General features: G+C 57.2%; 1 protein-coding gene across 17 annotated transcripts in view; it reads left to right on the top strand.

The window, feature by feature from the left end:
* The window catches only part of LOC146431052 (protocadherin gamma-C3-like), a 216,829-nt gene that overhangs the window by 122,981 nt on the left and 67,383 nt on the right, over window positions 1-26,465 (top strand). Inside the window, exon 1 of one of the 17 annotated variants that reach the window (XM_085073293.1) lies at window positions 940-3,408. The exons of 12 other annotated variants lie outside the window; for them this stretch is intronic. In XM_085073293.1, coding sequence (XP_084929419.1) covers window positions 955-3,408 — 2,454 coding nt within the window. In that variant the 5' untranslated portion in view covers window positions 940-954. Of the gene's footprint in view, window positions 1-939; window positions 3,409-5,232; window positions 7,873-15,457; window positions 18,023-21,408; window positions 23,890-26,465 lie in introns of those variants that run through there. 4 more of the 17 variants (XM_085073278.1, XM_085073291.1, XM_085073276.1 and 1 more) reach the window with 4 other exon arrangements.

Below are 26,465 nucleotides of genomic sequence, written 5' to 3'. Positions count from 1 at the left end.
TGGATATGCCTACAACGTTCAAGTCTAGCAGAAAGTGCTTCTGCTCATGGCAGAGGTGTGGATCCAATGAGTTTTAGAGAACCCTTCCAATAACTTTTACAAAGCCCTTCCAGCCGAAAACACTGGTTGGATCTATGAAGAACTCAACGTTGTTTTGCACTTTCCCATTGTCAGGCCCTAAGATATGGAGACGCAGAAAAAACAACTTCCATGAATCAGAAAAAAGAGAGTATATTTTAATGTCCAACCTTAAGATAGAGATTGCTTATATTCCTTTGTACTGCTCTACATGTGACATTAATTCATGCCAAGTAATGAAAGGAGAATTCAAGACATGTGACATAGTGGGAAAAAGGTCTTGAATTCTTCCCACTAATATCATTTATTGCTGCTATAGATGCGCCGTGGTTTTATTAAGAGCAGGGGAATTCCATTCTTTATTTGCCTGCCAAGAAAATTTGCTTCTTAGTATTCAACGGGATTCTAAACGATGCACTAAAAGCACACATATGGGCATCGCACTCACAAACGCCTTGGAGTCGAATTAAACAAGAGCTTCTGGGCTTCCTGATTGCTGTCTAGGAGAGACCCCCTGGCCGGTGCAGCCGCTGAGCCCCGCCCAAAGCCGAGCCCCCTTGAGCGCGGCCATCCGGCGGCTGCAGTGGCGTCGCGGCGCCTCCGGGTGCCGCTGTTGGCCGCCGCCGAGCGGCGCTGGAGCCGCCGCCGCCCAAAGCCGCCGCAGCCGCGTCCTGCCCCCGCAGGCTGCTCGCTCGCCCGGCGCCGGCCACAGCGGCAGCGGCACCGACAGCAGCAGCAGCAGCAGCAGCGGCGTCCGAGGCGGCCAGAGCGGCGTGTCTGTGCTCCGGCGGCCCCTGCGCTGTCTGGCGAGAGCGGCTGGAAGGGCGACAGGGCAGCGGCAGGAGGCAGGAGCTTGGCGAGCGCTGCTCAGGGAGAATGGCGGTGAGGCGGCGGCAGAGGCGCGGACCGGGCGGCGGGCGAGCGCTGCTGTGCGCGGTGCTGCTGTGCGTGTGCTGCGGGGCGGCGGCGGAGCGGGTCCGCTACTCCATCGCCGAGGAGCTGGGCAGAGGCTCGCTCGTGGGGCCGCTGGCGCGGGACCTGGGGCTCAGCGCCGACGAGCTGCCGGCGCGCAAGCTGCGGCTGAGCGAGGAGAAGCAATACTTCACGGTGAATGAGGAAAACGGGAATCTGTACGTGAATGAGAGGCTGGACCGAGAGGAGATGTGCGGCGAGTCGGCGACCTGCTTCGTCAGCTTCGAGGCGCTGGTGCACAACCCGCTGAATGTTTTCCACGTGGAGGTGTCCATCGAGGACGTGAATGACAACTCTCCGGCCTTCAGCAAGGCTGCTTTGGACCTCGAGATCGGTGAATGGACGCTTCCCGGTGCTCGCTTTCCCTTGGAGATGGCCAGAGACGCGGACGTGGGCAGCAACTCTCTGCTGTCTTACCAACTCACCAGAAACCCGTCCTTCTCACTTTCCATGAAGGAGAGTCCGGGTGGAAAAAAGCAGCCGGAATTAGTGTTGGACAGAGCGTTGGACCGAGAGAAGCAGAGCTCCTTGGAATTGGTGCTGATTGCAGTGGACGGTGGGGAACCGGAGAGGTCAGGGACTGTCCAGGTTCGCATCAATGTGACGGACTTAAATGACAACCCTCCCGTGTTCAGCAAAAGAATCTACGAGGCGCGAGTGGCGGAGAATTTACCGGTGGGGTCGCTGGTGCTGAGACTGCTGGCTACGGATGCAGATGCGGGCTCCAACAGGCGGGTTTCCTACTCCTTCGGCAACATTCCGGAGGGTGTCCGTACGTTGTTTGCTGTCGACAGAGAAAGCGGCGAGATTAGGACGGATAGTCCCCTCGATTACGAGGAAAAAAATAAATACACGTTCAGCCTGGAGGCTAGAGACGGGGGCGGGCTCACTGATCACTGCGAAGTGCACATAGATATCACGGACGAGAATGACAATGCCCCCGAAATCACGATTCTGTCGCTATCGACCCCGGTGCCCGAGGACGCTCCAACCGGCACCGTGGTGGCCGTGCTAAAAGTGCGGGACAGAGACTCCGGCGAGAACGGTCAGGTGTCGTGCGAGCTGTCGGGAGAGGCGCCGCTGTCGATCGTGGCGTTGTCGGGCGGCTCGTACAAGGTGGTGACGGCGAGCGCGCTGGACCGCGAGCAGGCGTCCGAGCACGGCGTGACGGTGGTGGCGCGGGACCGGGGCAGGCCGGCGCTGTCGAGCCGCACGGAGCTGGTGCTGGAGGTGTCGGACGTGAACGACAACGCGCCGGTGTTCGAGGAGGAGGCGTACAGCGCCTACGTGTGGGAGAACAACGCGGCGGGCGCGCTGGTGCTGCGCGTGCAGGCGCGGGACGCGGACGCGGGCGCCAACGGGCGCGTGAGCTACTGGCTGGCGGGCGGCAGCGCGGGCGCGGCGGGCGCGGCGCCGCTCGTGTCGGTGGAGGCGCGGAGCGGCGCGCTGTACGCGCAGCGCTCGTTCGACTACGAGCAGTGCCGCGAGTTCTTGGTGGCCGTGCGGGCGCAGGACGGCGGCGCGCCGGCGCGCAGCTCCACGGCCACGGTGCGCGTCTTCGTGCTCGACCGCAACGACAACGCGCCGCGGGTGCTCTGGCCGGCGGCGCCGGGCCCCGGAGAGGCTCCGGGAGCGGCCCCGACGCCTTTGGAAGTGGTTCCGCGTTCAGCCGAGGCCGGGTACCTGGTGGCGAAGGTGGTGGCGGTGGACGCGGACGCGGGGCGCAACGCGTGGCTGTCGTACGAGCTGGTGCAGGCGTCGGAGCCGGCGCTGTTCCGCGTGGGGCTGCACAGCGGCGAGGTGCGCACGGCGCGCGCCGTGTCCGAGAGGGACGCGGCCAAGCAGCGCGTGGTGGCCGTGGTGAAGGACCACGGGCAGCCGGCGCTGTCGGCCACGGCCACGCTGCACGTGGTGCTGGCCGAGAGCTTGCAGGAGGCGCTGCCGGAGCTGAGCGAGCGGGCGGCGGGCGCCGAGGCGCCGGCGGCCGAGCTGCAGTTCTACCTGGTGCTGGCGCTGGCGCTGCTCTCGGCGCTCTTCCTGCTCAGCGTGGCGCTGGCCGTGCTGGCGCGGCTGCGCCGGGCCGGGCCACCCGCCGTGCTGCGCTGCCTGGGCGCGCAGCGCTTCTCGGTGGCCGGCGCCGCCTTCCCGGCCGACTTCTGCGAGGGCACCTTGCCCTACTCCTACAACCTGTGCGTGGCGGCGCCGGCGCGCGCCGTGCCCGAGGCCGCTTGGCCGCCGCCGCCGCCGGTGCCCATCCTGTCGGCGGAGGAGCTTCTGGGCGGGGATTGCTGCGAGAAGCCGAGCCCAAGCAGCAACGCCGTGACGGGAGAGCCGCCTGCCATCACCAATGTACCGCAGGTCTGTAAGGAATTACGTCCTTGCATTACTGAGGCTTGCTGTAAGGTTGTCCCTTTTTTCCCTCGTTTTCTCTTCGTTCTGTCAGTGGGGAGTCCTCATCTGCCTCTCCGTGTAGCCGCGGATATGTTTGAGTTTTTCTGGTAATAGTTTCAGCTGAGAGGCTTTGACTAAACCTGTCTTTTGAACTTGTAGCAGTGTCTCTCCGGGTTTCCTGTGGTCGTGTTTTTGTTAGTAAGTCATTCCTGTCTCGATGATGGACTGAAATGAGGAAAGGACTATCCTCCCTCCACGGAGAAGAGGAAGGTCTTGGTTCCTCCTTTGTCACAGGTTCAATTTCAGGCGAAATGTTTTGTCTAAAACACTTTTGCTCTATAAATTAGAGTTCATTAAAAATATTGAAAGTGGATTCCTATTTTGTGGAGAGAGAGCGGCTGATTCGGCATGACGAAGTCAGGGATGGACCAGAAAAAACACCGGCACTTGGTTTTGGAGCTTTTTCCTTCCAGATTGATTTGTTCAGACAGGGTGTACATAGATCTGGTTTATAGCTTTACACCGACCCATTTGTTAGATTTTGTTTTGTCCTACTTGGACTGACATAGAACACGTGTGTGGAAAGTTCTGGTCTACATCCTGAGCGAAACAGAGACTGTCACCCGTTTTGGAGGAGGAATGCAGTAGTGGTCCTTGCTTTTTTACATCCTGGCTGGCAGATCACTCTCTTTTATGCTTCATGAACTTTATTGCATACACTGGTGAAAGTGTAACGTGGTTGCTGTTTTAGAGACTTTTATTTTTCTGTTCTCTTTACACAAAGCGTTTGGAGGTATTGGTAGAGCTCGAGTTTTCGAGAAAAGGAAATTTTTGCAATTCTGACTGTTTACTAGGATAGACATTTGAGATACGAAAGGTTCAATATCAAGGATATTGGCCAAACGACATTTTAGGCGCTTGAATCAAACCGTTTGCACATTGACTAGTGGTCAGCACAGTTTCGAGGGCGCAGCTGTACTTTTCTTGTATTGTTCTACAATTCTTTTTTTGGATGCAGATTGTACCAAAGTGAATTTGAAAGCATTGGATGAATAGTTTACAAACGAACTTCAATGATTTACAGCTTGATTTCAGAGAAAATGAAACCTAGAATGCCTTGATTAACAGTAAATGTGTATAAACGAGGTAAACACTAGTCATATCTTAGGAAGGGGTATAAAATATTTCAAGTTCTTAACCTTGCCTTTGAGAGTTTTAGCTGCATCTTTATTTCTACCTATAATTCAATCCTGAAACGATTAGCTCCCTGACTTCAAGAAACATGCAATTGCTCTCGTCCCGCTCGTGTTAATGAACTTAATAGCTCTGTTTTTCCGGGATGAGGTATCTTCACGTTTTCTCTATGAGAGCCTGTTGTAGAAGACGCTTTTGTACGAAAGGGATAAGAATAGCAGTAATGTAGAGGGTAAAACAGGAACATGTGTTTTAATTTACATATGGTGAGATTAGTAAATTATTAGTTTACCGTGCCATAGAATAACCATGCCCACGGGATTACTCTGAATTCTTCCCTATCGTGATCCGCTGGATGATCAAAGAGAGATCGGCTGCAAAACAGCCGATGCAGGTGGTCCCCTCTTCACGGGATCCGATGTCTCGGTGGCGACACTCCCCTTCCCGTGAGCTGTCCGTGTGCAAGGCAGGGCGACAGCGCTCGGCAGCGCTCGGTGCCTGCAGTGCCGGGAGGAGGCTGCGGGCGCCGCTGTTGACCGAGAGGAGAGAGAGGAAGATCGGAGCGCAGCAGCCCCGCCCGCCGAGGATAGAGTCGCTCGGTTGCTCGCTCCCGGTACAGCTCTGCGGCCCGCGATCGTCCCCGCAGTGCTAGTCCATTCTGCAGCCAAGCGGAGGGACAGGCGGCTGCAGCTCAGTATAGCAGTTGAGTGCATTGAGAAGAAGGGACAGTTGGATCGGCGGTGTTGCAGTGCCGGCAGTGCCGCGGCTGAGATGTGCGCGGCGGGGAGGCGCTGGGGCCGGCGGCAGAGAGCTCTGCTCTGGGCCGTCCTGCTGGCGGCGTGGGAGGCGGCGTGGGGGCAGCTGCGCTACTCGGTGCCCGAGGAGATGCCCAAGGGCTCGTTCGTGGGTGACGTGGCCAAGGACCTGGGGTTGCAGCTGCCGGCGCTCCGAGATCGTGGCATCCACATCTTGGATAAAGGTAGGACACAGTATTTCGCTCTGCACGGGAAGACGGGACATTTAGTGACGGCAGAGAGGATCGACAGAGAACAGCTGTGCCGGCTGGTGGAGAAATGCGTGCTGCGCTGTGAGCTGATAGTGGAGGGGAAAATGCAGGTTTATGGAATCGAAGTGGAAATCACGGACATTAATGACAACGCCCCGAGCTTTCGAGAGGCAGAAACAGAGCTGAGAATGAGCGAGACGACAGCCCCGGGGTCGCGTTTTCTCCTGCCGGATGCTGTTGATCCGGACGTGGAACGGAATTCTCTGCAGAGCTACGAGCTGAGCGGCGACGAGCACTTCTCGCTGGCCATGAAGGCGACCCCCGGCGGGAATCAGCGTCCCGAGCTGGTGCTGGCCAAAGCGCTGGACAGGGAGGAGGCGGCGTTTCACGAGCTGGTGCTGAGGGCGAGTGACGGCGGCGGTCCGGCGCTGACGGGCACGGCTCGGATTCGAGTGACAGTGCTGGACGCGAACGACAACGCTCCCGTGTTCAGCCAGTCGGAGTACACGGTGCGTGTGCCCGAAGACTTGCCTGTGGGATCCACCCTCGTCACCATTACGGCCACGGACGCCGACGTTGGGCTCTACGGACACGTTAAATACTCGTTAAAAAAAATCACAGAGAAAGCCTCGCAGATTTTCCATCTGGATGCCGACAGTGGAGCGATCACCCTGTTGAGGACCCTGGACTTCGAGGAAGACGATTCCTATGAACTGGAGGTGCAGGCACATGATGGTGGAGGACTTTTCGACACGACGAATGTTGTGGTTACTGTAACAGATGTGAATGACAACACTCCCGAACTCACAGTGTCGTCCTCGGTGAGTGAGATTTCTGAGGACGCTCTGTCAGGCACGGTGGTAGCCCTGCTGCACGTCCGTGATCGGGACTCGGGGGCCAATGGAGAGGTGCGCTGCTCGCTCAACGGGGACATCCCGTTCCGACTGGAGAAATCTTTTGAGGATTACTACCGGGTGGTGACAGCGAGAGAGCTGGACCGTGAGCAGGTGTCGCAGTACAACGTGACGGTGCGGGCGGCCGACGGCGGGTCGCCGCCGCTGCAGAGCAGCGCCGTGCTGTCGCTGCGGGTGCTGGACGTGAACGACAACGCGCCGGTGTTCGCGCAGGAGAGCTACAGCGCGCGTGTGGCGGAGAACAACGCGGCGGGCGCGCTGGTGCTGACGGTGCTTGCGACGGACGCGGACTGGGGGCAGAACGCGCGCGTGCGCTACCGGCTGTGGGAGGGACGGGTGCGGGGCGCGCCGCTGTCGTCGTACGTGTCGGTGCAGGCGGAGACGGGCGCGCTGTACGCGCTGCGCTCGTTCGACTACGAGGAGGTGCGCGAGCTGGAGCTGTGGGTGCGTGCGGAGGACGGCGGCGCGCCGGCGCTGAGCAGCAACGTGTCGGTGCGGCTGCTGATCGTGGACGAGAACGACAACGCGCCGCAGGTGCTATACCCGCCGCCGCCTCCGCCGGCGCGGGCGGGGTCGGTGTCGGGCGCGGCGTGGTCGGGCGTGGAGCTGGCGCCGCGCTCGTCGGAGCCCGGCGCGCTGGTGGCCAAGGTGGTGGCGGTGGACGCGGACGCGGGTCAGAACGCGTGGCTGTCGTACGAGCTGGCCAAGGCGACGGAGCCGGGGCTGTTCCGCGTGGGGCTGCACAGCGGCGAGGTGCGCACGGCGCGCTTCCCGCTGGCCCGCGACGCGGCGCGCCAGAGCCTGGTGGTGGTGGTGAAGGACCACGGGCGGCCGGCGCTGTCGGCCACGGCCACGCTCACCGTGGTGCTGGCCGAGAGCGTGGCCGAGCTGCTGGCCGAGCTGGGCAGCGCAGCCGAGGCGGCGGCGCCGGGCGAGCCGGCCGGCAGCCTGACGCGCTGGCTCGTGCTGGCCGTGGCCGCCGTCTCGTGCCTCTTCCTGGCCTTCCTGCTGCTGCTGCTGGCGCTGCGCCTGCGCCATTGGCGTCGCCAGCAGCTGCTGGCGGCCAGCAGCGGCGCCTTGCGCGGCGTGCCGGTCTCGCACTTCGTGGGCATCGACGGCGTGCGCGCCTTCCTGCAGTCCTACTCGCACGAGGTGTCGCTCACGGCCGACTCGCGCAAGAGCCAGCTGCACTTCTCGGGCGCCAGCAGCTGCGACACCCTGCCGGTCCCTGCCCGGCCGCCTCCCGACGGGCCCGGGCCGCTGCTCGGGGACGAGGCCCCTTCCGGCGCCCTCCCCGCGGATCCCGCCCTTCCCTCGGTGAGTTTCTCGGAACACACATTGACGTGACGCTTTCCCCTGATGCTCCTCTTCCCTTTCCCCTCCGTCTTCTGTGGCTTGCCTTTGTGTGTCTGCTGAAACGGAAGGTGAACTTCCGTTTAGAGACACTCTGTGTTCTGTTGCTTCTTTCTGCAGTGAGATGGATATGGGTTCGGGGCAGAGCCCCGAAGTTGTTGAGCACCGTAAGATAAGGGAGTTTGCCCTTGGATGGAGGTTTTTAGTCCAGGGCTTTGTTTTTGTTATCAGGTGCCAGATCGTTTGTCATTGTGTTTCCAAGATTGTGACATTGGTTTTCGTATTACCTTCTTCTGATTGGATGCATTAAGTTATTAAATTATTAGGAAATGAACGTTAAGTTATTACTCGGATGTGTTTCTTCCCAAAGCACTTGCGTTTACTTGGGTGATATTCTTAGTTGTTGTAACTTTGATTTTTTTCTTTCTTTCGGTTCTGCGCCTTTATGTTTCTCCATCATAATGCACATTAGCAAGGAAATGTCTTTGCATTCGTCTATACTGTCTCCTTTGAGCCCCTTGTAGAGGAATGGTCCAGGCAGCAGCTGGCCCTTGACAATGTCTATCTGCTTGTCATGAACAGAAAAGAGAAACCAGAATGTTATTCTTCAGATTGGTATCCTGATGCATAGTGATTCCTGTGAATAGCTACTATTGAGCACAGATACACACTTTACGTTAAGGTTTTAGAGTAATCTCTTCCAGCTTGGCTTTGTGCTGTAGTAGGATGATGGTGTCTTTGTCAGATACTTTGACAATTGGGTCTATATCAGAGCTGCATATCGGCTGTGCGCTTGGAACACTTTGTATTTCTGATAAGCAGAGAAATCTCTTCGCATGCGTCCATGTTTTCATCTTTCTTCAAGTAAGAAAGTCTTGTTGTGTGTATGACTTTTCCTTCAATGGTGTCTTTTTGCAAAGACAGCTTTCTGTTTGTGTGATGTTTGAGCGGGTTGTAAAACCATGTCAGTCCTCAGACAGGGTAGGTGAAAAGTTTGCTTTGGTATAATTTGGAATGTCTAAAAAATGTAAAGATGATGTAAAATTCCTGGGTTTCTTATTTGTTATTTGAGTTAAACAGTCATGGTTCTGTGTCCAAGTATATTGCATGGTGGCTGTTGTCCTTTGTGTGAGGTCCTGTGTGTCCTGGGGACCTTACACTAATTAGATGTCCTTCTTGTGTATCTGCTACTGTTCACATACTCTGAAATGTCAGGAGTTTGAACCTTGTAGAGACATGCATCTCTCCTTTCTGGTAAACGTACATGGCCTGATCATGGTGCATGTTAGAGATATTTTGTCTAGGCAACTGGCCTTTTGATTCCATGTACTTGCCACTTCTGGGGGTCTAAAAACTGCATGCAAGTTGTGAGGAGTTAGGGAGGAGAGTCCTGGGAGCTGTGGGTAAGGGCCAGTTGAAGGGCATAAGAGATGTAACTTGACCCTTTCGTGGTTTGGTGCCCATCTATAATATCACACTATGTTTTCTTGCTTGTGCTTTTGTACATTGTTCTGTTCTTTTTTACTAATAGCTTAATTATGGTCCCATGGCTAGTGCTCTTAAAGAGAGATTTGGGAGAAGCTAAGTGTGTACCTATTACCTACTAAATACCTGAAATATGTGCCTAGCCTGCCTAATCATCTGGAAGAGTAAGTTATGATCCCCCCTTTCTGCAGGTGGTGACTTCTTCCCTCCCTTGATTTCAGAGGAAACGCTTTCATAGATGTTACTGAAAAAATGCTCTTGCTTGTCATGTACACATGGCAAGAAATCAAATTTTATCCATGGTAAGGAAAAGTTGTCTGTGGACCTTTTATTTTGGTAGACTCTATGTGCCAAGCTGGAAGATTCATGATAGCTGAGGGAGTTATGAAGTGTATGTGGAGAATCTTGGGGATGCTACGTGAAAGGAGTTGTGGTGGAGATGTGGCATGTGCACAGTCTGCCGCTGGCCTCCTCCCAAGGGGTCTGAAGCTTTTTTATTTCTTGATGTCACGTGGTTTGAACTCAAATTAATCTCCTGATCACTTATGACCTTTACAACATTTTGCATTTGTTCAAATAATTGGGATGAACAGAATTATTTCTGCATGCATCCGTGCTGTAGACCTTGGGATCTGGGAACATTTGTGTGCAAATCTTCTTTTAATGGTGTCTATCTGCAGAGTTTTCCTAATGTGTGATATTCGGGCAGGGAGAAGAATACTTGTCTGTCCAGAGACAGGGTGGGTGGAAGAGATCCCTGTGGTACGGTTTGAAATAGCTCTTAAAACCGTATAAAATTTTCATTCGTCCAAGTTGTTAGAAGAGAAACTCTGTTTCCATGTATTTTCCTGGTGTGATTTTTCAAATACATCAATACTGCATCATCCTCTCATGACAAGTTTTGCGAATTAAGTGAGAGTCACAAGGGTCATTATCTGCAAATGTTTTCTTAGCAATATGTTGTGTGTTAGTGCCACTTGTTCATGCTACAGCAGCTGTGAGAGAAAGGAGATGTGAGAATTCTGCTTCTTCTTTTCAGAATGTTGTTCTGCAGTGTACTTCTATTATTGATGTTATCATACTGCAATAGCCTCTGCGATATGATTTTCCAAATGGTGAGAAGGTCAGAAGTGAATCTGAAGTTGTATATAGTCGATTATAAGGTCGGAAGACTAACGTTTGGAGTACAATGCAATTTGAGCAACTTCTGCTCGATAAGATTTACCTATAAAATTTCTCCTGACCTGTACATTTCTGTAGGTTTCTAACTCTTGCATTTGTTGTTGTCATGACCTACCTTTTTTTGTCTGATCTTACGTGGAAAATCACTTCTGTTCCAACTGTCCAAGTGCAGGTGCAGTTCTCATTGACACCTGTGATTTTTAGAGCTGTAAAGATGAAGGGTTTCCTAGGCATATGTGTGCTCACCCAGACAAACTTCTGTACTGTAAAAATACAAAACCTTATTCTGTAACAAACTTCTGTACTGTAAAAAATACAAAAAATAAGGTAGTCCACAAAGTGCAAACCATGGCACAGTGGTGGACTCAATGACTTGTGACCGTCCATTAACACTCAGACCACTTTTTGGTTCTATGAAATCTCCGTGTAGCTTTGCAATTTGCCATTTTCAAACTTTCCAGTATGGAGATGCAAAAGAAAGAAATTTTGTGGCTCACGAACAAAAGGGCAAATATTGTCCTGCTCTCTTAGCATAGATCTATCAGCCTTTGTTTTAGCTTGACTTATTTGACAGGTTAAACAGTGGCTGGTAAATGAACACCAGACAAGTCCTTCAGCACTCCCTGTTTGCAAACGAGAAGAAGAAAACCCGTAACCGCTGCAGCCGCTGACCCCCGCCCAAAGCCGAGCCCCCTTGAGCGCGGCCATCCGGCGGCTGCAGTGGCGTCGCGGCGCCTCCGGGTGCCGCTGTTGGCCGCCGCCGAGCGGCGCTGGAGCCGCCGCCGCCCAAAGCCGCCGCAGCCGCGTCCTGCCCCCGCAGGCTGCTCGCTCGCCCGGCGCCGGCCACAGCGACAGCGGCACCGACAGCAGCAGCAGCAGCAGCGGCATCTGAGGCGGCCAGAGCGGCGTTTCTGTGCTGCGGCGGCCCCTGTGCTGTCTGGCGAGAGCGGCTGGAAGGGAGGCAGGGCAGCGGCAGGAGGCAGGAGCTTGGCGATCTCTGCGCCAAGAGAATGGCGGTGAGGCGGCGGCAGAGGCGCGGGCCGGGCGGCGGGCGAGCGCTGCTGTGCGCGGTGCTGCTGTGCGTGTGCTGCGGGGCGGCGGCGGAGCGGGTCCGCTACTCCATCGCCGAGGAGCTGGGCAGAGGCTCGCTCGTGGGGCCGCTGGCGCGGGACCTGGGGCTCAGCGCCGACGAGCTGCCGGCGCGCAAGCTGCGGGTGGCGTCTGCCGGCAAGAAGCAGCTGAAATACTTCACCGTGAATGAGGAAAACGGGAATCTGTACGTGAATGAGAGACTGGACCGAGACGAGATGTGCGGCGAGTCGGCGTCCTGCTCTGTCAGCTTCGAGGTGCTGGTGCACAACCCGCTTAACGTTTTCCACGTCGAGGTGTCCATCGAGGACGTGAATGACAACTCCCCAGTCTTCAGGAAGGCTTCTCTGGACCTCGAGATCGGTGAATGGACGCTTCCCGGTGCTCGTTTTCCCCTGGACATGGCCCGAGACGCTGACGTGGGCAGCAACTCGCTGCTGACTTACCAACTCACCAGCAACCCGTCCTTCTCACTATCGATGAAGGAGAGCCCGGGTGGAAAAAAGCAGCCGGAATTAGTGTTAGAGAGAGCGTTGGACCGAGAGAAGCAGAGTTTCTTTGAGCTGGTGCTGACAGCAATGGACAGCGGGGACCCCGCGAGGTCTGGGTCTGTCCAGGTTCGGGTCAACGTGACGGACTTAAATGACAACCCACCCGTGTTCAGCAAAGGTGTCTACGAGACGCGAGTAGCGGAGAATCTGCCTGCGGGATCGCTGGTGCTGCGTGTGAGGGCGACGGATGCGGACGCGGGTACTAACGGGCAGGTCTCCTACTCCTTCGGCAATGTCCCGGACGATGTCCTCTTCTTGTTCGCTATTGACAGCGAGAGCGGCGAGATAAGAACGGAGGGTCATCTCGATTTCGAAGAGAAAAAAAAATACGTTTTTGGCCTGGAGGCGACGGACGGGGGAGGGCTTACCGGTCACTGCGTGGTGCACATAGATATCACGGACGAGAATGACAATGCGCCCGAGATCACGATTCTGTCACTGTCAAGCCCGGTGCCCGAGGACGCGCCAGTCGGCACCGTAGTGGCCCTGCTGAACGTAGAGGACCCGGACTCGGGCGAGAACGGTCAGGTGTCGTGCGAACTCTCGGGCGAGGCGCCACTGTCGATCGTGGCGTCGTCGGGCGGCTCGTACAAGGTGGTGACGGCGAGCGCGCTGGACCGCGAGCAGGCGTCCGAGCATCGCGTGACGGTGGTGGTGCGGGACCGGGGCAGGCCGGCGCTGTCGAGCCGCACGGAGCTGGTGCTGGAGGTGTCGGATGTGAACGACAACGCGCCGGTGTTCGAGGAGGAGGCGTACAGCGCCTACGTGTGGGAGAACAACGCGGCGGGCGCGCTGGTGCTGCGCGTGCAGGCGCGGGACGCGGACGCGGGCGCCAACGGGCGCGTGAGCTACTGGCTGGCGGGCGGCAGCGCGGGCGCGGCGGGCGCGGCGCCGCTCGTGTCGGTGGAGGCGCGGAGCGGCGCGCTGTACGCGCAGCGCTCGTTCGACTACGAGCAGTGCCGCGAGTTCTTGGTGGCCGTGCGGGCGCAGGACGGCGGCGCGCCGGCGCGCAGCTCCACGGCCACGGTGCGCGTCTTCGTGCTCGACCGCAACGACAACGCGCCGCGGGTGCTCTGGCCGGCGGCGCCGGGCCCCGGAGAGGCCCCGGGAGCGGCCCCGACGCCTTTCGAGGTGGTTCCGCGTTCAGCCGAGGCCGGGTACCTGGTGGCGAAGGTGGTGGCGGTGGACGCGGACGCGGGGCGCAACGCGTGGCTGTCGTACGAGCTGGTGCAGGCGTCGGAGCCGGCGCTGTTCCGCGTGGGGCTGCACAGCGGCGAGGTGCGCACGGCGCGCGCCGTGTCCGAGAGGGACGCGGCCAAGCAGCGCGTGGTGGCCGTGGTGAAGGACCACGGGCAGCCGGCGCTGTCGGCCACGGCCACGCTGCACGTGGTGCTGGCCGAGAGCTTGCAGGAGGCGCTGCCGGAGCTGAGCGAGCGGGCGGCGGGCGCCGAGGCGCCGGCGGCCGAGCTGCAGTTCTACCTGGTGCTGGCGCTGGCGCTGCTCTCGGCGCTCTTCCTGCTCAGCGTGGCGCTGGCCGTGCTGGCGCGGCTGCGCCGGGCCGGGCCGCCCGCCGTGCTGCGCTGCCTGGGCGCGCAGCGCTTCTCGGTGGCCGGCGCCGCCTTCCCGGCCGACTTCTGCGAGGGCACCTTGCCCTACTCCTACAACCTGTGCGTGGCGGCGCCGGCGCGCGCCGTGCCCGAGGCCGCTTGGCCGCCGCCGCCGCCGGTGCCCATCCTGTCGGCGGAGGAGCTCCTGGGCGGGGATTGCTGCGAGAAGCCGAGCCCGAGTAGTACCGCCGTTGTGGCAGAGCCGCCGCCTGACTCGGACGCAGCTGAGGTTTGTTAAACCCTCATACTCTTTTACCCTGAACCTTTCCTGAGCGCGTGCGGTGGTCTTTTCTTCGGCTTCGTTTCTCTTTTGGTCCGGCTCCTTCTGGTCTGTGTTTCATTGAAACCCTGTATGAGAATCCTGTCCCCTGTCTCTTAAAAGCCGGCGGTGCGACCGGGCACTTCTGGTCTCGTCAGCTGTCATACTTTTTGGCTCAGTGGAATGTGTCTTAACTTTTAGCCTCGGGTGCGTAAAATCTTACAGGAGTCGTGGTGCTCTGAGTTAGATTTTCCTTTCCTTTATTTTCCACTCGCTGCAGGCAGGTTTAGACGGCAGGTTTTTTCTCATGACATGTTGAGGTTCAGCTAAAGGACTTTGTCTTCGATACTGGTCTGAAATGGTGAGCGTTTCCAATGATGAAGGCAGATTTTCTGTGTGTAGAACTATTTGCTCGAAGTTTCGGGTTCTTGTTTTTTGACTTCACTGTCTCGATTCGCGCCTGGGTAAAAGGTTTTAGACTTTTCTTTTAGAAAAAAGGTCTTTATTTACTTCTCTTTTGATGTTGCAGTCCAAAAGAAAATGGACAAGTGGATCACTGAGTAGAGAAATGAGAGGTCATTCTTTCATAATTAATTCTCCTCCACCCTTTAAAGTACACTCATTCTTTTGGGGGAAGGTAGTTGTATAAGGGGCAGTCTTCGTGAACAAAAAAAATGAACCTTAGTGTTTGTGAGGGTTTTTCGTTCAACTATGCTTTCCAAGATTATTCTGGTACGTTAACAGGCCTTATTTTGGTTAAACGTGCGTTCAGGTTCAGTGGGGAAATTTTGTCTACAAAGCCTGGGTTGTCTGAAATGTAAGGATTTACTGAAGTTCCATGCAGTTCCTTATTCCGTAAAAAAAGATCTGCTAATTCTACATGGTGGGATCAGGAAAACGGAATCAGTGTTCCTCTGTCCTGATCCACCTTTGCCGAAGCGAAGTACTGGGACTTGGGTGGCTGCTTAATTAACCCGTTGGTTAATGTTGGTTTCGCTGCTCTAGTCGAAACGGAACTTACGTGTTCCTCCCTACAGAAAGTTCAGCTTGTGTTCTATGCCATACTTTGGTGGAAGGCGGCTTCAGAAATGACAGCGGCAGTCCCACTGGACTATACCCTGCGTCTCCTTGACGACTTTTCCGCCTGCGAAATTTGCCCGTGGGCAAAGCAGGGCGACAGCGCTCGACAGCGCTCGGTGGCTGCAGTGCCGGGAGGAGGCTGCGGGCGCCGCTGTTGACCGAGAGGAGCGAGAAGATCAGAGCGCAGCAGCCCCGCCCGCTGCGGAACGGCTCGATCCGTTGTTCTTTGTCACGAGCGGCGGCGGGCGCTCTGCGAGTGTACCCGCGGTCCTGCAACGAGACGGAAGGGCCACCGGCAGACTGGGAGCGGCGAGACGGAGTTGAACAGGGAGACGGAGCGGTAGACGGAGGCGGGAAACAGCTAGCCTTGGTGTTGCGGTACCGCGGCTGAGATGTGCGCGGCGGGGAGGCGCTGGGGCCGGCGGCAGCGAGCTCTGCTCTGGGCCGTCCTGCTGGTGGCGTGGGAGGCAGCGTGGGGGCAGCTGCGCTACTCGGTGCCCGAGGAGATGCCCAAGGGCTCGTTCGTGGGTGATGTAGCCAAGGACCTGGGGCTGCAGCTGCCGGCGATCCACGGCCGCGGTGTCCACATCTTGGACAAGGGTAGGACTCAGTACTTCACTCTGCACGGGAAGACGGGACATTTAGTGACGGCGGAGAGGATCGACAGAGAACAGCTGTGCGAGCGTGTGCAGCAATGCGTTCTGCGCTGTGAGCTGATAGTGGAGAAGGAAATGAAGTTTTATGAAATCGAAGTGGAAGTCACGGACATTAACGATAATGCTCCGGGCTTCCGAGAGCAGGAAATAGAACTTAGAATAAGCGAGACAGCAGCTCCGGGGTCGAGGTTCCCCTTGGCCAGGGCTCATGACCCGGACTCGGGCCAGAATTCCCTGCAGAGCTACGAGCTAAGCGGCGACGAGCACTTCTCTCTGGCTGTGCAGTCAGGCCCCGGTGGCGATCAGCGTCCCGAGCTGGTGCTGGCGAAGGCGCTGGATCGGGAGGAGGCGGCGTTTCACGAGCTGGTGCTGAGGGCGAGTGACGGCGGCGATCCGGCGCTGACGGGCACGGCTCGGATTCGCGTGACGGTGGTGGATGCGAACGACAACGCTCCCGTGTTCAGCCAGTCGGAGTACACGGTTCGTGTGCCCGAGGACGTACCCGTGGGCTCCACCCTCGTCACCGTCACAGCCAGTGACGCCGACGAGGGTCTGAACGGGCATGTGAAATATTTGTTGAAGAAAATAACAGAACGAGCCTCGCAGATATTCCGGCTGGACTCCGATAGTGGAGCTATCACGCTATTGAGTACCCTGGACTTTGAGGAAGGCGACTTCTACGAACTGGAGGTACAGGCACATGATGGTGGAGGCCTATTCGACACAGCGAAACTCACTATCACCGTGATAGACGTCAATGACAATTCACCCGAGCTGACAGTATCGTCTGCGCTGAGTGAGATATCGGAGGACGCCCCTCCCGGGACCGTGGTAGCCCTGCTGCACGTCCATGATCGGGACTCGGGGACGAATGGTGAGGTGCGCTGCTCGCTCGATGGGAGCCTCCCGTTCCGATTGCAGAGCTCACACGGCAACTACTACAGCGTAGTGACAGCGAGAGAGCTGGACCGAGAGCAGGTGTCGGAGTACAATGTGACGGTGCGGGCGGCCGACGGCGGGTCGCCGCCGCTGCAGAGCAGCGCGCTGCTGTCGCTGCGGGTGCTGGACGTGAACGACAACGCGCCGGTGTTCGCGCAGGAGCGCTACAGCGCGCGTGTGGCGGAGAACAACGCGGCGGGCGCGCTGGTGCTGACGGTGCTTGCGACGGACGCGGACTGGGGGCAGAACGCGCGCGTGCGCTACCGGCTGTGGGAGGGGCGGGTGCGGGGCGCGCCGCTGTCGTCGTACGTGTCGGTGCAGGCGGAGACGGGCGCGCTGTACGCGCTGCGCTCGTTCGACTACGAGGAGGTGCGCGAGCTGGAGCTGTGGGTGCGTGCGGAGGACGGCGGCGCGCCGGCGCTGAGCAGCAACGTGTCGGTGCGGCTGCTGATCGTGGACGAGAACGACAACGCGCCGCAGGTGCTGTACCCGCCGCCGCCTCCGCCGGCGCGGGCGGGGTCGGTGTCGGGCGCGGCGTGGTCGGGCGTGGAGCTGGCGCCGCGCTCGTCGGAGCCCGGCGCGCTGGTGGCCAAGGTGGTGGCGGTGGACGCGGACGCGGGTCAGAACGCGTGGCTGTCGTACGAGCTGGCCAAGGCGACGGAGCCGGGGCTGTTCCGCGTGGGGCTGCACAGCGGCGAGGTGCGCACGGCGCGCTTCCCGCTGGCCCGCGACGCGGCGCGCCAGAGCCTGGTGGTGGTGGTGAAGGACCACGGGCGGCCGGCGCTGTCGGCCACGGCCACGCTCACCGTGGTGCTGGCCGAGAGCGTGGCCGAGCTGCTGGCCGAGCTGGGCAGCGCGGCCGAGGAGGAGGCGGCGCCGGGCGAGCCGGCCGGCAGCCTGACGCGCTGGCTCGTGCTGGCCGTGGCCGCCGTCTCGTGCCTCTTCCTGGCCTTCCTGCTGCTGCTGCTGGCGCTGCGCCTGCGCCGCTGGCGTCGCCAGCAGGTGCTGGCGGCCAGCAGCGGCGCCTTACGCGGCGTGCCGGTCTCGCACTTCGTGGGCATCGACGGCGTGCGCGCCTTCCTGCAGTCCTACTCGCACGAGGTGTCGCTCACGGCCGACTCGCGCAAGAGCCAGCTGCGCTTCTCGGGTGCCAGCAGCTGCGACACCCTGCCGGTCCCTGCCCGGCCGCCTCCCGACGAGCCCGCGCTGCTGCTCGGGGAGGAGGACCCTGCAGGCGCTCCATCCGCGGATCCCACCCCTCCCTCGGTGAGTTCCTCGGAGTGTCTCCTCGGTTCTTACGTCTTCTGCTTTGCTGTCCTTCCCCTTCCTTTTCCTGTGTTCTAATGAAATTTGCTGAGGAGGATAGCAGATGTTCTTTTATTGACAGGCTGTGGCCTGGTTCGTCTTGCTGTGAGGACGTGGACTTGGGGTCTGCACTCAGCCTTCCAGGTGGTTGACAGGTGTAGTGAGGGTAATAGCGTCTCGAAGTTCGAGTGGAGCTTCGTGGTTTTCATGACAAGCCAATTCCTTTCATTGCCCTTACTCGTAATACACGTGGTCCTTTCTGTATTAGTTCTTCTGAATGGCTATGTTTCCTTATTAGCAAATTGTAGTTTGCGTTATTTTCAGGTCTGTGTGTGTCTTAGGGTGAGATTCTTTATATTGTAATGTTGACAGCTTGGAGTGTAATTTCACTTTTTATCTTTTGTGCTCTTCTCAGCTTTTATGTGTCTCTGTGATACGTAATGGAGGTGGGTAGGAGATATCTTTGCATTCGTGCATGCCGAGTTTTCTTCCACGGAAGGCAATGCTTCTCTAGCGACGCGCTGTGGACACTTGCTCCTTGACTGCCGTGCAGTAAACTTGGGGTCTGTGCTCAGCCTTAAAGGTGGTGGGAGAGGCAGGAGATAGGCGGTTGATTTGGACTGGAGGCTCATTCTTTCTGGGTTTTGTGTTTTTATCCATCATAATTTAGATTCCCCTTGTGTCTCTTGAGGAGACGTAATTCCTTTCAGCATTACATATTCTCAACGGTGTTGTGTTATGATCAAATGGAATTTATAGTGTTTGCTTGGCCAGGTGTTTTCCGGACAGCACCTGTGCATGATCAGGTTGAGATTCTTTTGAAACTGCACTAAGTGGCCCTGTGTGTAACATCGCTGGACTTTGGTCCTATTCTTCTCAGCCCTTGTGTGTCTTCGCAATAATGCAGAAATGTTTTATTATTTGCCCATACCTTGACATGTGGGCTCCTGGTGAAGGAATAGGCCAGGAAACATGTGGTTCTCTGGTGATGTCTGTCTGTCTGTCTGCTTGCTATGAATGTGAAAGAAAATGGTGACTTGTGGCTGTTTGGGTAAGTCTGTAGTGACTAAGTGTAAAGGGAGATGCTGGACGAAATGGAAGAGGTGTCTGAAGTTCTTGTTTGGACGGTTATTCATGATGAAGAGAAATTATAATAATGTGATTTTTAGACTTTTCTCGAAGACTTTTGGCTAGAGGACGGGTTAAGAAATCTGATTTCGGAGTATGGGAAAGTCCTTCCTATGTGTTTGCAGATTGCTGTGATGACTTTAAGAAATCATCATACTTACATAATTAGGAACTTATGGCTATGTCATCATATAGGGATCATCATATTGGGAGGAGTAAACTGAGCATTCATTCCTTACTTCACACTAGATTACTTCATACAGAATTATGTACCTATCATAAGTGACATTATATAGAATGGTAATCTATGATCCTTTCTTTTCTGCAACTTTTAAATTCTTACCTCGCTTATTGTTATGATCTGAAGTGTGGCCTTTTTATCAGAAAATGTGTGGCAGATCAGATGTGTTGCATTTATCTGACTGTCCCTCACGTGCTTTTCATTTTTACACTTATAAAGAGATTTTCAGAGAAGGGTTCCCTTCAGATGTCACTGGCAGAAATGTTCTTACATGTCAAATGCCCGTGGTGTGAAATAAGATATTGTCCCCCTAAAGAGAAATTGTCTATGCAACTTTCCTATAGGTGTAATCCAGCTACAAATGGCGAGGATCGGAATGAGAATTATATGAACTGTGAGAGATTTGAGCAGAATCGTGGGTTGCTGTATGTGAGGAGATTCTGGTGGAGACAAGGCAGGTGTTTTGTCAGTTCCTAGCGTTCATTGATAACCTTCTAAAGATCTTTTACTTTTGACATCACACTTCTCAGAATCCGATAGACCAAGCTGTGGGTTCATCAGGCTGCTTTCCTATTATTGCTATATATTTCCTGTAAATGGCATTTGTGCATTTATGTAAACTTCAAAGTTTGAGAGTCATACACTCTCTGAATTACCCGTGTGCTGAAGTAGGATGATGGTTTCTTTGAGCTGACCCAGTGATGACTGGGTCATTTTCAAGTGCTCATGCACATGAGAGTATTTTTTTTTCTTAATAGTGTCCATTTCTTAGTGGCACGTGTAGTGTGATCATTCTCAGAGGAGGAGAAGATGTGTGTGCCGCTTTCTTTCAGTGGGGTCTGACTGCAAAGGTAGCTATCCTGTTGCATAGTGTTTGGGCAGGGTGAAAATTTCTCTCTGTGCAGAGACAGGGGAGATGAAAAGGTTTGCTGTGATTTTATTTGAAAAGTCCAAAAGATGTAAAGATAGAATGCAGAGCGAGGAGGTTGAGAGATTGCATTTGAGCCGGGAAAGTAGGTGTGCTAAAGTGGTTTTGTTGGGGCAGTAGTGAGTTTTTGTCTGGTATCAAGGCCTGTGCCATTTTTCCTCTGTGATCCTGGCTTCCCTGTTCTGAAAGACAATGACAGCCATGTGGCATGTTGCATGTATGAACGCTTTAAAATTACTGAGGGAAACGTGTTTAATTGGTTCTATGAAAGACTCAAAATGCCTTTGCATTTTCCCATTGCCAGCCACTCAAACATGGGGAGGCCAGAGAAGGAACTTTCATGAATCGGAAATAAAATATTGTTATTCGGCTATCTTAGCACACACAGCGATAAAATTTCTTTAGGCTGATCTCTTTCTCATGTTATTGTTCCCATGTAAGAGACCTGACGGAGCGGTAAAAGGCTCCCAAAGTCGTCCCTTTCTGTAATATCGGTTCTTGCTCTTATAGTTGTATCATGATTTCATTAAGAACAGCTGAGTTCTTATCCGTATTGCTCTGCCATGAATATATACTTATGACAATTCAGTGTGAATTAAGGAGACGACATGAGAGCACCCAACAGAGAACCTCATTTAAGAACGCCTTTGGAGTGCCACCGACCAGGAGCTTATGGGCTCGCTGTCTGCAGTCCAGAAAAGACGCGCTAGCCGGTGCAGCCGCAGAGCCCCGCCCAAAGCCGAGCCCCCTTGAGCGCGGCCATCCGGCGGCTGCAGTGGCGTCGCGGCGCCTCCGGGTGCCGCTGTTGGCCGCCGCCGAGCGGCGCTGGAGCCGCCGCCGCCCAAAGCCGCCGCAGCCGCGTCCTGCCCCCGCAGGCTGCTCGCTCGCCCGGCGCCGGCCACAGCGGCAGCGGCACCGACAGCAGCAGCAGCAGCAGCGGCGTCCGAGGCGGCCAGAGCGGCGTGGCTGTGCTGCGGCGGCCCCTGCGCTGTCTGGCGAGAGCGGCTGGAAGGGAGACAGGGCAGCGACAGGAGGCAGGAGCTTGGCGAGCGCTGCGCAAAGGGAATGGCGGTGAGGCGGCGGCAGAGGCGCGGGCCGGGCGGCGGGCGAGCGCTGCTGTGCGCGGTGCTGCTGTGCGTGTGCTGCGGGGCGGCGGCGGAGCGCGTCCGCTACTCCATCGCCGAGGAGCTGGGCAGAGGCTCGCTCGTGGGGCCGCTGGCGCGGGACCTGGGGCTCAGCGCCGACGAGCTGCCGGCGCGCAAGCTGCGGGTGGCGTCTGCCGGCAAGAAGCAGCCGAAATACTTCACGGTGAATGAGGAAAACGGGAACCTGTACGTGAACGAGAGGCTGGACCGGGAGGAGATGTGCGGCGAGTCGGCGACCTGCTCTGTCAGCTTCGAGGCGCTGGTGCACAACCCTCTGAACGTGTTCCGCGTCGAGGTGTCCATCGAGGACGTGAATGACAACTCTCCAGTCTTCAGCAATGCTGCTCTGGATCTTGATATAGGTGAATGGACTCCCCCCGGTGCTCGTTTTCCCCTGGAGATGGCCCAAGACGCTGACTCGGGAAGCAACTCACTGCTGACTTACCAACTCACCAACAACCCGTCCTTTTCCCTGGTCATGAAGGAGAGTCCCGACGGAGGCAATCAGCCGGAATTAGTGTTGGAGAGAGCGTTGGACAGGGAGAAGCAGAGCTCCTATGAGCTGGTTCTTACGGCAGTGGATGGTGGGGATCCAGTTAGATCCGGAACCATCAAGATTCGTGTAAACGTGACGGACTTAAATGACAACCCACCCGTCTTCTCGCAGGACCGATACCGTGCGAGATTGCGCGAGGACGCAACCCCGGGGTCTATAGTGTTAAACGTCACCGCCTCTGACGCCGACACCGGCAACAATGCACGCATCAGCTACGGCTTCGGGAAAATGCCTGCCAAGGTAGTTCAGAAGTTCATGGTGGACTCGGAGAGCGGGACAATCACGCTGAAGGAGGTTTTGGACTTCGAGGACACCCAAGGATACACATTGCTGGTGGAGGCGAGGGACGGTGGTGGTCTGGTGGCGCAGTGCAAAGTGGTGGTGGAGGTGCTGGACGTGAACGACAACGCGCCCGAGATCACGATTCTGTCGCTGTCAAGCCCGGTGCCAGAGGACGCGCCAGTCGGCACCGTGGTGGCGCTGCTGAACGTAGAGGACCCGGACTCCGGCGAGAACGGTCAGGTGTCGTGCGAGCTGTTGGGCGAGGCACCGCTGTCGATCGTGGCGTCGTCGGGCGGCTCGTACAAGGTGGTGACGGCGAGCGCGCTGGACCGCGAGCAGGCGTCCGAGCATCGCGTGACGGTGGTGGCGCGGGACCGGGGCAGGCCGGCGCTGTCGAGCCGCACGGAGCTGGTGCTGGAGGTGTCGGACGTGAACGACAACGCGCCGGTGTTCGAGGAGGAGGTGTACAGCGCCTACGTGTGGGAGAAGAACGCGGCGGGCGCGCTGGTGCTGCGCGTGCAGGCGCGGGACGCGGACGCGGGCGCCAACGGGCGCGTGAGCTACTGGCTGGCGGGCGGCAGCGCGGGCGCGGCGGGCGCGGCGCCGCTCGTGTCGGTGGAGGCGCGGAGCGGCGCGCTGTACGCGCAGCGCTCGTTCGACTACGAGCAGTGCCGCGAGTTCTTGGTGGCCGTGCGGGCGCAGGACGGCGGCGCGCCGGCGCGCAGCTCCACGGCCACGGTGCGCGTCTTCGTGCTCGACCGCAACGACAACGCGCCGCGGGTGCTCTGGCCGGCGGCGCCGGGCCCCGGAGAGGCCCCGGGAGCGGCCCCGACGCCTTTCGAGGTGGTTCCGCGTTCAGCCGAGGCCGGGTACCTGGTGGCGAAGGTGGTGGCGGTGGACGCGGACGCGGGGCGCAACGCGTGGCTGTCGTACGAGCTGGTGCAGGCGTCGGAGCCGGCGCTGTTCCGCGTGGGGCTGCACAGCGGCGAGGTGCGCACGGCGCGCGCCGTGTCCGAGAGGGACGCGGCCAAGCAGCGCGTGGTGGCCGTGGTGAAGGACCACGGGCAGCCGGCGCTGTCGGCCACGGCCACGCTGCACGTGGTGCTGGCCGAGAGCTTGCAGGAGGCGCTGCCGGAGCTGAGCGAGCGGGCGGCGGGCGCCGAGGCGCCGGCGGCCGAGCTGCAGTTCTACCTGGTGCTGGCGCTGGCGCTGCTGTCGGCGCTCTTCCTGCTCAGCGTGGCGCTGGCCGTGCTGGCGCGGCTGCGCCGGGCCGGGCCGCCCGCCGTGCTGCGCTGCCTGGGCGCGCAGCGCTTCTCGGTGGCCGGCGCCGCCTTCCCGGCCGACTTCTGCGAGGGCACCTTGCCCTACTCCTACAACCTGTGCGTGGCGGCGCCGGCGCGCGCCGTGCCCGAGGCCGCTTGGCCGCCGCCGCCGCCGGTGCCCATCCTGTCGGCGGAGGAGCTTCTGGGCGGGGATTGCTGCGAGAAGCCGAGCCCGGGTAGTACTGCCCTTGTGGGAGAGCCTTCTTCCGAAACTGACGTACCTCAGGTGTGTAAGTCCGCAATATCTTTCTTTCTGAACCTTTCCTGATCGGCGTACTGGAGGCTGTTGGCTCATGAGGAGTTTTATTTTTTTATTTTCTGCGTCTGAAAGTGCCCGTCTGTGTTTTCCATGAGCGCATTAAATAGTCTCATTTCTAGTCTTATGGTTTCCCTTATAGCCTTCAGAAACGGCAGTTACAACTTCATCAGCTTTAAGACATGTATGCTCACTGGAAAGTTCTTGCCGTTCTACTTCTGGTGCATAAAATGTATGTTGAGCTTTGAAACCCTTTTCATTCATCTCATACTCTGGCTCAAATGAATGATTTTCTGTAAGAAAAAAAAAAAGGGTATTTGAAGTGCTTTGTGATAGTAAGACAGAGTCGGTTCCTTATTGTGTGGGATGAGATGTTGATGACGAGCTTGGTTTAAAGAGATTTCCTTCCCGATAGTTTCTCCTCGTAGCTATGTTGTCCGACTTCTAGTTGATTCTTAATGGTGTTTCGGTGTTTCACTCCCAAAGGAAACTCACATGTTCCATGAATATGGAAGTTTCACCTCTGTGTGTTTGTTTCCATCTTTTGAGTCATGGCTGCTGTAGAAATGCTTACTCTACTGAGTCGGGTGAAATTAGGATCTCAAAAATCCTCTATGACTAAGTCCTCAGAGTAAGCACTGTTGGGTCTGTGCTAAGGAAGGTTGTAATGAAAAATTCTAATATCGTAGCTATAAAATGGGAAGTAATGCACACTTTTTCAGAGAAGTCTCCGATGTGCAGGTGCAAAGTTAGAAAGTCTGCCCCTTCGCTGCCGGATTCTGTGAGCAGTGCAACTGTTCACGTGTATTTTCCCTACACCGTAACACTGTTTTAATCCTTTGAGAGGCTTAGGAAAGGGTTCTTCCAGCACGAGTTTAAAAAAATTGCAGATGGTGGGGGTGTTTGTGCTCCCAGACTTCTGCAATAAAACTCGTGCTACTCCACACATCATATTAAGAGAGATTTATATCCACCTTATATCACCACGATAAAATAATTTTCCCGTGTAGAGGAAATACCATGACCACGAGAGGCGTGTTGCTTATGCCTGGTTATCATCAGCTGGAGGATCAGAGATCAGAAGGACAAAAAGCTACTGTGCCATACCGGCGAGCTGCGTGTGGGCAAGGCAGGACGAGCAGAGCTCGGTGCCTGCAGTGCCGGGAGGAGGCTGCGGGCGCCGCTGTTGACCGAGATGAAGGAAAGAAAAATCGGAGCGCTGCAGCCCCGCCCGCTGCGGACCCGCTCGATCACTCGCTCGCTACTTGACAGGATCGGCGGCGGGCGGTCAGCGCTCGTCCCTGCTCTGCCGAACCGTGCTGCGGAACAAGGCGGACGGAAAGGCGGAGGAAGCTCGGTGCAGGAGCTCGGATCGCTAGTCGGTGGTGGGAAGCTGCTGGAGGTGTTGCGGTGCCGGCGGTGCCGCGGCAGAGATGAACGCGGCGGGGAGGCGCTGGGGCCGGCGGCAGCGCGCCCTGCTCTGGGCCGTCCTGCTGGCGGCGTGGGAGGCGGCGTGGGGGCAGCTGCGCTACTCGGTGCCCGAGGAGATGCCTAAGGGCTCGTTCGTGGGTGACGTAGTCAAAGACCTGGCGCTGCAGCTGCCGGAGCTCCGAGATCGAGGTGTCCGCATTGTTTCTGAAGGTAGGACTCAGTATTTCACTCTGCACGGGAAGATGGCACATTTAGTGACGGCGGAGAGGATCGACAGAGAGCAGCTTTGCCGGCTGGTGGAGAAATGCGTGCTGCGCTGTGAGCTGATAGTGGAGGGAGAAATGAAGTTTTATGAAATAGAAGTGGAAATCAAGGACATTAATGACAACACGCCCAGCTTTCGACAGGCAGAAATAGAACTTAGAATGAGCGAGATGACAGCCCCGGGGTCGCGGTTTCCCCTGGCCGAGGCTCACGACCCGGACTTGGGACGGAATTCCCTGCAGAGCTACGAGCTGAGTGGTGACAAGCACTTCTCGCTGGCCGTGCAGTCAGGCCCCGGAGGCGATCAGCGTCCCGAGCTGGTGCTGGCCAAGGCGCTGGACCGGGAGGAGGCGGCGTTTCACGAGCTGGTGCTGAGGGCGAGTGACGGCGGCGATCCGGCGCTGACGGGCACGGCTCGGATTCTCGTGACGGTGCTGGATGCGAACGACAACGCGCCCGTGTTCAGCCAGTCGGAGTACACGGTGCGTGTGCCCGAGAACGTGCCCGTGCGCTCTGTGCTTGTCACCGTCACTGCCACGGACGCCGACGAGGGGCTGAACGGGCTCGTGAAATACTCGTTGAAAAAAGTGTCGGACATGGCTTCTGATATTTTCCATCTGGACACTGACACTGGAGACGTCACCCTTTTGCGAAGCCTGGACTTCGAAGAAGGCGACTCCTACGAACTGGAGGTGCAGGCACATGATGGTGGAGGACTTTTTGATACGAGCAAAGTCACGATAACTGTCACAGACGTCAACGATAACGTGCCAGAGATTTCGGTGCGGTCAGCGATTAGCGAAATCTCTGAGGACGCCCCATCGGGGACGGTGGTAGCCCTGCTACATGTG

Source organism: Lichenostomus cassidix, chromosome 13 (assembly GCF_008360975.1).
Source record: "Lichenostomus cassidix isolate B80296 chromosome 13, HeHo_3.0, whole genome shotgun sequence".
Lineage (NCBI taxonomy): Eukaryota > Metazoa > Chordata > Aves > Passeriformes > Meliphagidae > Lichenostomus > Lichenostomus cassidix.
This window is presented reverse-complemented; position numbering and strand designations above follow the sequence as displayed.